General features: G+C 28.3%; 1 protein-coding gene across 1 annotated transcript; it reads left to right on the top strand.

The window, feature by feature from the left end:
• The first annotated feature begins 1,080 nt into the window (after positions 1-1,080).
• LOC126845117 (uncharacterized) lies at positions 1,081-6,508 on the top strand. Its single transcript, XM_050583675.1, has 10 exons — positions 1,081-1,144; positions 1,218-1,247; positions 1,361-1,387; positions 1,944-1,994; positions 2,420-2,461; positions 2,550-2,585; positions 2,704-2,754; positions 3,235-3,264; positions 4,045-4,134; positions 6,204-6,508. Exons 1-10 carry the CDS (start codon positions 1,081-1,083, stop codon positions 6,473-6,475), a joined length of 693 nt encoding a protein of 230 aa, XP_050439632.1. The 3' UTR covers positions 6,476-6,508.
• Positions 6,509-11,881: the final 5,373 nt, after the last annotated feature.

Genomic DNA, 11,881 nt, shown 5'->3' with positions numbered 1-11,881 from the left:
TTTTCAACTTTTACCTCCCCAAAGTACCAACTAGATGAAAATTGCGATTTATAGAGTTGCTATTCGAAGGAATTGGTCCAGTATTAAAGAAGTTACAGTGTATACAGATAAAAAAAAAACATACATCAGAGTAAAACCAATACCTTCTCGCTTTGCATCGAAGGTAAAACATTTTTCTGGATTTTTGTGAAAAAGGCATTAAAAAGGGTCAAATTATATGTTTTTGGGGTCGGTGATTACGAATTTGTTATCAGTTCTCAATTTTAATCAGCCAGAAAGAACTTAAGTAAAAAAAAAAAAAATTGAACTTTGTGTCAACTTAAAGTCAAAAGTGTTACTTGAGCACAAAACTCAATAGTATCATTCTGCATAGATCTACATAAAATTGTTTTAATGATTTGATAACAATTTTTTTAAGATTTTAAGTGTTTTTTGTTAAAATATACGCAATCTGCGAAAACACAGTTTTCCGGCTATTAAAAAAAAACTGTAGTGCCGAATTATTTTTCCGTTTAATATGTTATGGATACATATGAGTTCCAACTACTGGCAAATTTTCAACCCAAAGGTCTTAAAATTACGGCTAAAAACCCCGAAAAACAAAAGAACCTGTACCCCCCCTAGGGGGGTGGGCATTGGGTTAAATTCAAATTTGATATAACTGACGTGCGCGGGCATACTAAATAAATATTTCTTATAAATTTCAACTCGATCCGACTCTTTTTCTCGAAGCTATAGCCAGTAAAAGTTCTAACTTAAAAACTCGTACGGTTTTTTTTTTGTTTTTTCAACTTTCGCCTGTGAAGAGTTAAACTTTTTCAACTTTTACCTCCCCAAAGTACCAACTAGATGAAAATTGCGATTTATAGAGTTGCTATTCGAAGGAATTGGTCCAGTATTAAAGAAGTTACAGTGTATACAGATAAAAAAAAAACATACATCAGAGTAAAACCAATACCTTCTCGCTTTGCATCGAAGCTAAAAGGATAATGTACCCTAATTTTAAATGTGTGTCCATGATCATCACGACCACTCGGGAAGCGCTTATGCATTTATGTTTATTGATTTTTCCAGATAAAAATGAAATTATTCGGTATATTAGTATCATTTATCTGCGTAAATGTTTTGGCAGGTGAACTTATAAGTAAGTATTTTATTTTCATACTTACCCACAAAGTAGTTAAAAATATAAAATAATATTTAACTTGCGTTTACAGCGGATTATATAAGGACGGTTGAAAATACAAGTAAGTAATATATTCTAACCATACAGACTAACTCTGCGAGTTTTTTAATTTTACTATTTTTGTACATAACTTTTATTTGTATACATATCTACTTTTAAAAATATTTACTACAGACACGCAAATTCAGAATTCTGCAGAAAGTAAGATACTAATTAATATACTAATATATAATAGCTGTTGTGCAATAATTGTCTTATTATCAAATTATTTGTAAATAAAAAATAAATAAATAATTATATTCAAGACCGCACAATCCACGCCGCACATGCATAATTGTGGTAATTTAATTTGGCTTTCATGACACAGCACTTCTAAAAATTGACTTACAAAAATGCTACCTATATCACCTGAAAGCTATAAACTTTAACTGTGTCTAAAAGTTAAGATTTTTCAAAAAATTGCCAACACTAAATAAACGGATGAAGTGGCATTCTCTTAAAGTGGTAGTTTTATATATTCGGTTGGATCTTATGCATTAAAGCACGATGGGCACGAGCCGTCACTGAAAATTATTATAATTTACTATGAGCCCACTTGACTTTAAGAATGGACCACAAAAGGTAGTACCCCCCTCCCAATAGGGTGATTTGCCAAATGTGTGGTGTAATTTTTTCTAATTTTTTCTAATTATTTTTATATTCATTTTGATTATATTTGGAACTTATCTATAGGTCAAACCATTATTTGTTTGTTTAGATTTGGAGGAATTAATTACACACTTGATAGATACAAATGACGATACACCAGGTAATAATAAATATGTGATAACAAAAAAAAAAATTGGTTATAGAAAAAAAGTATACAAAAACAACAAAAATATATCTTCGACCCTTTCACTGCCATTGTGTTTTACACACTGCAACACGTCCCAACCGTCACTATACTGGTAACCTGTACTTCTTCATTTGATTGTGGCATAATAGCACGTCCAGGACAGTGAAAGGCTTAAGACTAATGTTCAGGGATAAAAATCGTATTTCATCTTATTCTACTTCCCCGTATGATTCATTCAGCCATTGTCATTTCATAAGGTTTCAAACTAATAGAGCTAACCATTTCATTTCATATTTCTAACACTCATGTTATTTTTCTTAACATTTCTACTCTAGACTGTAATAATAAACTAGAAAATAGAAAATTATATTCATTAATTTATGTATAAATAATTCTAGGAGATATTATAGAAGAAATGATTCTTTGGTTCACTGTACCGGGTAATAATTTGAATAGCATTTTTTGGAAATATTTTCGCATAGTCGTTTGATAATCATTAAGTATACAAAGGTTTCACTTTAATTTTAGAACTTGCAGATACTAGCACCTCTGGCCGTATAAAACGTAATCAATTCTCTCTTTTATGTTCCAAATTTTATATTGATTATGCTTCACACAGAATTATATGCACAATATTAATTTATATTACAAGAAATTATATTTTTTTTATTTTCAAATTTAGGTTCCATAAGGGTACAAGTCGATTTTCAGAAAACAATATTTAAGACAATAGGTAAATAAAAAATTTTTACATTTTTTAGTATACAATTTTCAAAATTGATAATTAACTAAATCGAAAAAAAGTCACTTATAATGTTTATGATAAAAACCTATTTCAAAGTTATATAAACACAAATTATCAAAATCAGGCTATTAAACGCCTTGAGAAGAAAATGTGAACAAATAACAAAAAGGTTAGCTTGTTACATTTTCCATGGATTTCAAACAATTTTTAATTATACGGTATATAAAAAACTATATCAAGAAATAACATATCACAAGAACAGGACAAAATAGATAAACATAGCTAATTAGATTATTATAAAATTCAAATTCATTGTGCGGAAGCATTCATTCATAAGTTGCTAGACAATAATTTTATATTGATACTGAATCAATAAAAATAGTAATCTGATTTTTAGAGTGACGGTTACGGATAAATATAACAACTGGGTTTAAGGAACTGTATAATTGTTTTACATTTTCGTTACAGGTACTCCTATGCCTGCTGATACAACCAAAAGTAATTACAAAGTTAGAAGTATACTTAACTTATGGCCTGTTTGAAAGATATAGTTTGCTTTATGTATTCTTTTATTCATTTAATATTTACAGTAAAGTAAACTTTTAGTTGAGGAGACATAATAACTTATCTTCTTATTTAGTAATCAAAACCCTAAGATTGGTTTTACAGCATTCTTTCATACTCATACCTCATTGCATCGTTCTTTCTAACATATATCTTTTGCAGCTGTTGCTGCTCTATTGATTTTATTTTTTAGTACTCTTTATGTCCTTTTACCAAAATCATTAGTTTTTGTATTTCCTTCTTTCTTCGACTAATTCAAGGATATCCTCAATAATCTATAGCTTTTGTTTAGTAGGTGCTCTACTTTTCAATTTTTCGTTGGCTGCTTTTTGTACTGCTTCTTTAATTATATTCCATTGATTAAATTTCATTGAAAAAAAAAAAATTGAGCGAATACAGAATGCACTTTTAGCATTGGTCGCTATTGTCATAAAAATAGAGCAACCTCTTCACGAGTATATTGCTGTCCACATTTTCCTTAACATTTCTACCTTGGCCGATCTTCGGACCAACGCAGATCTTTATTTCATTTAAACAACCCTTTTAGGCTCTATCAATGCTACAGATACTCTAATCACCATTTCTTTTCACGTTTCTTCCCACCCTTTTTGTACTCGTCCTAATGAGTACAATTTTTATGCGTTCAATTTTTAAACAACAAAATAAGTACGAATATATTAATAAATATTATATTTTCAACATACATTTATGCAGGTATTGAAACTTTAAAATTGCCCGACCTTGGAAGGACGAGAAGAGGTCTTACTGGAAATGCTATTATAAATGTGCTTACCAAAAAATTAGGTGATTATAAATATAAAGTTTTAATGTTAATTCTCTTTTAATAACATCAATTTTTTTACAGGGTTATTCATTATAAATAACACGATCAATTTTTTTTAAACTAATTTAAAATATGTGGTTTTTCTATTTTGAGACACGTTATTTTATTTATTCTACAATATTACTTATTAAAAGTTTCTTGTAGAGATCTAACAACAAGAATAATATGCTGAAGACGTTTATTGGTCGAGAACTAGTTTTGGATAGTTACTTTTTTAGTAGTTTTACTGAAGTTTAAAATTTAGGAAGAGAAGTGGAATGCCGTAGAGTATTTCTTCCAGATTATAATAATACCAAATTTCACCCTTTATCCCATTCTGTTTATAACTTTGAAAATAACTATCCACAAATGGTTAAACCAGTCAAAATTATCGGAAAACCTAAACGGAAAACTATCTTATTTATTCTCATAATTATTTCAACTATTTTGATTACTTAGTTAGCTTTTAATTTGAATAATTGGCTTTAATCGTTTTATTGGCAAAACGTTCACTTGACTAGTTATTTTGAATAATTTTACTAACCATTCATATAAGTTTGTTCGCTGTGAAAACAACACATAATTTTAAAAAATTAACATCCCTTTCTCCATCCACATCCTTACCCAAACCACACCTCATCGCTACCCCAACCCCATCCTCATCCTCAACCTCGACCTGGACCTCATCCTTGACCTCAGCCTCATCCCAATTCCCACCCCCATCCACAATACCACCCCCACCTCCAACTCTATTCCCATCCCTCATCACCACTCCTATCTTATATCTCTATTATCTTATCAGATAAATTAGCTGATTTTTTCGTTATGGTAACCGGTGTCGACTGTTGGTGTTGATTGTAAATGCTGTCGATTTTTCCGTTTATGTGCCAAAGCAAAAACATAAAAATTTCAAAAAAAAAAAAAACGGTAATAAAGAAGAGTATAGAAAAAAACTAACACTCTAAACAACCATGACTATATTTTAATAAAAAAAAATCTAAACAAATTCGAGAACATCTTTTTTAGGGTAAGAGACTTGCAGGGTAAGTTTCAAAAAGATCTGACGGGGGGGGGGGGGGCTTCTCTAAACGTTCATTAATATTTAGCGTATTGACCAATATGCATATTATATAAAATTGTAATACTTGTATTATTTAGAGTTATGTCTTTAGTTTTTGTTATTTCATAATATTTACTAATATACTTTAAATATTTAAATTCTCTTAAAAAGAATAATTTGCCGAAAATTTTGACTGGTTGAGAACTAGTTTTGGATAATTAATTTTTAAGTAGTTTTACTCTTAAGTTGAAAATTTAGGAAGGGAGGTTGAATGCCGTAGAGTGATGCTTGCAGATTGTAATAATAATAATCTGGGTTGTTTATTATAAATAACACGATCAATTTGTTTTTAACTAATTGTGAGTTTGAAGCTTTGGGTTTTTTCAATAATTTATTTTTATATTTTTTTCTAGAGCAATAAGCAATAACATTTCTGGAAATGTTTACTGGTCGATAACTCGTTTTGGATAATAAGTTTTAACTTAATTTTACATTCCGTTTGTTCTGGGACATAATAATTATCCCCAAATAGTTATCGACCAGTCATATTTATCTTATTCTTACTAATTAATTCAAATTTTTTTATTCCTGTAGTTGCTTTTTCCCATTTTTCGACTTTTTATGAATTTTTACTTTTTTTTGGGGGGGTTTTTCTAAGCTTTTTTATGGGGACACCGGTTTGAAATTTATACATTTAGCAAAAAAAAATTTCAGCTCTCTAAAAAAAATATTAAAAATAATCTTAAATTTTGGGGAACACATTAAAAAGACCTTTATAAATTATAAACTCATTTTTAATGTCTGTTACACAAAAAAAAAAAAATCAAAATTTTTTTTTTAAGCTTTTTTTTTTATTAATTTATATAAATGATATATAATTGTATTACTTGTTTTATTTACGTTTAGTAATTGAGTATTGCACTTAAAAGCAAAATAGTGACTAGTAAGCTAAATTTAGCAATTTTTAACAACTATTCTCTTTTATTTTAGCTGAAACGATAAACACTGTTGAGTACGCCTTGTCTCTTCAAAGAAGTTGTAATTTGATAGCAATGTGGATTAGTCTAATAACGTCTAAAAAAATGGATTGTACAATAGACTCCAATTATAAGTATTGTAAAGTATTAGATGATAACAATAATTATGTAAAATACATGTCACTTGAGAACGGCTATTATCAAGTCGATAAAAAGGGTAATCAAATAGGAGAATTAATTGTACAGCTACGCGACAAGTCCAGTTTTCCACGATTTGAGAAATAGTTAAGAACTACTCCATTTTAGGCTAGTAATCAAATCTATATTTCTTTAAAATTATAAATAAATAATTTTTGCACATTACACTAACATCCGAATTGTCAATTAATATAATGTTTTTTTCTAAAATAAACGGTTTTGTTCACGAATATAAACACATATTTTGTTGTTTTTTAATTATTATTATTATTATTGTGTACCTTTTATTTTGACCGAGTTTAGGTTTTATGGCCTAGATTGGTTACCTACGAGGAGAAGGATGATAGGCTCCCACTAGACTGTTTTATTGTCCTAGGGTATCAACAGGCCAATATTGAAGTCTTAAGAACTATTATATTTGTTATAGAATTTGTTTGGGTGTTCCTTAATAAACAATTACAAACATCGTTTTAGCCATGACAAAGTAGATAGGTATGATGTCAAAATACGAGTTTATGAATCGAATGTGCAGAAATGGCGATAGATTTTGTCCGCCTGTGATTGGCTATAATTATATCTTATCAGGAAATTATATGCCCGCCAAAACTTTAGTTTGTAAATTATATATATAATAAATAGAACTAAATTAAAGAATAATTAACTATTAAGACTCTATAAAGAGTATATTATTTTCAGAGTTTACTGTTCAGTGTGCCGTACTTATTTTGTATACTTAAATATATTGTAAAATGCCACTTTGTGTTTTTGATGGATGTTTAAGTGGTAGTAGACGCAAACGTCTCATCAAAAATCCACACATCCATCTTCACAAATTTCCTTTAAATGAGGAATTGAGAAAAAAATGGGAATTGAGAATTCAGTCATAAACCTATTAATGTAGATAAAGGTAACAAATATTAAATATTTAGTTTTTCTCGAGATAAAAGGAGTTGGTGTTGTTGTAGCTTTTGTATGTTCATTACATTTCAATGCTAATGACATTGTTCAGAAACCCCCCCCCCTGCTTGTTAATATACTATATCATTATCTATAATTCCACAACTACTCTAAATTTATTCGGTACTTCAACGAGACATGAAAATGCTCTTTCGTGGTTGCAGACTCAGCTGAAAAACTTTTCGGTTATTTATATTGTTTTTGTACAATGTGAATTCAATTGTTCACATTTTTGTTTTTACCCCTCACATTTAAAGAGGTAGTCTTATATTTATATTATAACTCTAATATGGGTTAGACCGTTGGACACATTAAAACGATTTTTTCTTAAACAAGTGTTTTGCGCTATAATTATATATTATTTATAAAAGTTCACACTGTATGCATTGGTGTTTGTTGTTTTATTGTTCTGAATCACACAAAAACATGTTAATGCAAAGTTACTGTTTTTGCAAAAACATACGTTCCTATTTAAAAACCCAAATGCGATACTTGTTTTTCATATAAGGGTTGAAGATAAAAAATATTCTAAATATTGAAAAATATAGAAAAATATGTACCTACAAGTATAAGAAAAAAATAATTTTTTTAAGTATCTGAAAGTGTTAATTAAAAATAAATTTCAAATATAACGCAAATCCTAATCCTAATAATACCGGATAAAATTAATGCAATCAATTGTCTGACTTAAAATTATTTTAATTGATGAGCAACCCTTTGAATAGCGTAAATAAATTATAACATATTGGAATTTGTGTGCTGTCTGGGTAATTATGAGTTAAATTCACAGATACAAAGTAAATTTAATTTTAAGCAAATTTTTTTTTTGCTTTTAACTGAACGTAGTCGTAATTTTACATAAAAAAAATTTTTTTGTAGTTTCTTACTGCTTTGCTTATAAAAGTTCACACTGTATGCATTGGTGTTTGTTGTTTCTCAAAATATAATGAATATTTTTAAAATTATTTTTTTCTTCACTTCTAGGTGCTTATATATTTGTCTATTGTTTAAACACTGAGAGAAATTTTAATTATATCACATATACGTATAAGAAGTATGGACGTTTTTTCCGAATGAGAACTTATGGTTTTTATTCAATAGTAGACAAAAAATTTAAAAATATTTCAGCGTTTTAATTTTTAACTTCCATCTTATTGTTAATTTCCTGTTTTTTGAAGTCATATTTCACTTAGCAAAGATATTACATTACTCCTTATAACTGTCATATGTCTTCAGTTTTCCAAAATCCAGTAGACCATCAACCTCATGGTTGTGTATGCATTGTCTCATAGACGAGAAAAACGGGTAATCAGGCACAATGAAATGTTTTGAAATAGTTATGAAAGTTACTGTTTTTTTTAATATAATAGGAAATGTAATATATTTACAAAGTCATAGTAAATGAACAGGTTGATAAAAAAAATGATTATGCTAACATTTGTGTAAATTTTTCGTCTACATAAACTAACAACATAATAATATGTTTCTATTTGGAAAAAAAAAGTCCAGACTTGTTTTACGTATAAGGTATAACGGTAAAAGAGTCCATGCATTGGAAAATATACTGAAATATTATGTACATGCACGTATGAGAAAAATATAATTTTCAATATTTTTTTATTTTCCAAGAAAATGAGTGTTTGAAACCATATGGATTGACCTGTAACATATTATAATACAGTAGATTAATAGTAAGTCTAATAAGCGGATCCTAATGATGTATTACTAGTGGACTAAAACCAAAACCGCTTTACTGCGTTCGCATATTTGGAATTTGTAGTGATAATCTTGATTTGACCTACATTTGATAAATTTGTACAGAATCTATTATTATACTACTATTTTTTTTACAGTATTTACTATTATCATTGATTCTTAAAACTTTAAACTTTTTGTAATTTACATATTTTGTTATTTTAAAATTTGGACCAAAAAGAACCTATAGTCCAACGTGAGAAAATAAATATATCCTACTAAAAAGTAACCTAAATATCAACGTGATTCATATCTAATACTCACCATGCCTAATATGCCCTCCCCCGCCTTTACTCTGGCGTTTGTTTTGTGGTTTTAAAGATCAAAACACATGGTTTTTGTAAAATCAATAATAGGTTAGTAAAACGTTTAAACTCCGCTTAGGAAAAATGTAAATATGTTAGTCAAAACGAAAATGACTATATTGCTTATGTTAATAAATTAGCAAAAACAAATTTGAAAAACATATTTACATTGCATTGTTTCGGTCGACAAAACAGATTTTGTTCGACAAGTTGTAAGAAACCCATTGAAACAGTCGGTTCGACTATCATTGCAGTTGTTTAAGTAAGTAATACTTCAAAAACTTCAAAAGTTGTAAGTACCTTTCAAAAGAGATGGATGCATTTAAAAGATATTTTAAAACTAAACACCATTTTCTAAAAAACAAATCCTGCGAGGGAGTGCGGGATTCTTAAAATTTGGATTATTATTTTATGTATAGGGGCATGCTTGATAAAAATTTTATTACAATTTTGACTCAATTCGACAGTTTTCCGCTATGTTATAATTAGTTAACGTTGAAAGTTGAAAAACTGACAATTTTTCTGTAGGTTATTTCGGTTCTGGGTTCACGAAGTTGACTTTATTTTAAATACGTGTTCTTGGTGCCTAATTTTAATTTTTGAATTGGTGTTTTTTAAACACAATTTAAGTTCAAGATTTTTGTATCTCGCATTTTTACTTTATGAAATAAAAAATATTCGTATGGCGTATTTATCAAGAACATTTTTGAAAAATTATCGGTTATATGCAGAAGTTTATATGCATTATATGCAAGGTATATGCATTTTTTCGAAACAAATTTAGACTAAATATAAAAATGTAAGCATATGCCAATGTTGATTTTTTTTTTAGTATCAATTATTTTTTATTAATAAAACATGTCTAAAAAAAAACTTATCACATGGTCATGTATCGAAGAAAAACAATACCGGTTTACGCTCTTACGCAGCCATATTAAAAAGCTAAAAGCTATCGTGTAAACAAATTTAAACAGACATTATTATTTTTTAGACCAAGTTATATTTTTTTCAGACAAACAGCGTGCATTAACAATCATTTTGAGCAAAACTGATACTTAAATATTTTTTAATAAATATTTAGTATTACAATATATACTTAGCCCAAGATGAGGGTTTTATAGCAAAATAATCTTTTATATAATCAAAACACGACTTTATGTTTTGTAATTTATTTACTTGATTTATCCCCCGAAAAATATGGCAGGTCTACTTGATATACGACAGTTATGTCTAGTCGAAAAACATAAAATAAAATGTAAAACCAAAACCTTCTCATCTCGACCACTCCGGAAGCGGCTGAGCCTTTTATAAATTGCATTTATGTTTATTAATTTTTCCAGATAAAAATGAAAATTTTCTGTATTTTATTATCATTAATCTGCGTAAATGTTTTGGCAGATATAAGTATAAGTATATATTTTCATACTTCCACACAACGTAGTTAAAAATCTAAAAAAAAATAATCTTTAACTTTTTTTACAGCAGAATATATAAAGACCGTTGAAAATACAAGTAAGTAATATTTTTGAAAATCATACAGACTAACCTTGTGAGTTTTTTAATTTTACTATATTTATATATACCTATTTTTTAAAAATATTTACTACAGACTTGCAAATGCAGGAAGCTTCTGACTATAACGATGATTCTATAGGAAGTAAGATAATAATTTATATTATACTAACATATAATTATTGTTGTTCAGTGTTTGCCAAATTGTCAAACTATTTTTAAATCAAAATTTAATTTATTTTTATATCTAAGAGAACGCCGCACATGTAATTTAACAGTATAAAAACACGATTTAACTTTCTTGATATAGCGCCTATAAAAGTTGTCTAACAGGAAAGTTACCTATATCACCTGAAAATTAAGAACTTTATCTGTGTCTTTAAGTTAAAATTTTGTAAACATTTTAACCTAACTTTTAATAAATAGTATCCTCTTAAAGTGGTAGTTTTGACATGGATATGTCTTATGACTGGGGGTCATTTTGAAAATAAAGTTAAGAGTATCCTCACTTCGTGCAGATACATCAAGATTAAGGATGTATAAAGATATGAAAATATATAACAATAGTCAAATGAACTTGTTAGGTAGGCACTTATTTACTGGCGAATCATAGAAATTGGTTTATGAGAAATGAGTATTATTAAATGTTGACAGTAAATCGATTAAGACCACATAGTAAAAAACTACTAAAAAAAATATGACCAGAACATATAATTAAGACTATACTATCATCATAAATCGCAAGGAGATTATAGATGGGAAATAATCATATAATTATCAGGACATATCCATGTATTGATGTATCTGCATGAAGTGTAAATAATCTTACCTGTATTATATATTCGGTTGGATATTATGCATTATAGCACATATGCCCGAGCCGTCATTGAAAATTACTAAAGTTTACTATGAGCACACTTGACTCTAGGAATCGACTACTTACCACTCCCTCCCCACGACAGGG

This window comes from Adelges cooleyi, unplaced genomic scaffold (genome assembly GCF_023614345.1).
Source record: "Adelges cooleyi isolate 19-005CV unplaced genomic scaffold, UGA_ACOO_1.1 ACOO_flye_CR_arks_rails_tigmint_CR_PRNA_672, whole genome shotgun sequence".
NCBI classification, from domain to species: Eukaryota; Metazoa; Arthropoda; class Insecta; order Hemiptera; family Adelgidae; genus Adelges; species Adelges cooleyi.
The sequence above is the reverse complement of the archived record's forward strand: the minus strand, read 5'-3'. Positions and strand labels throughout refer to the sequence as shown.

Excerpts from the sequence above, each read along its gene's own strand:
- LOC126845117 (XM_050583675.1), top strand. The coding sequence starts at position 1,081 with ATGAAATTATTCGGTATATTAGTATCATTTATCTGCGTAAATGTTTTG. Across the intron at positions 3,265-4,044 it reads GCCTGCTGATACAACCAAAA|GTATTGAAACTTTAAAATTG; the intron begins GTAATTACAAAG and ends ACATTTATGCAG. Across the intron at positions 4,135-6,203 it reads TGTGCTTACCAAAAAATTAG|CTGAAACGATAAACACTGTT; the intron begins GTGATTATAAAT and ends CTTTTATTTTAG.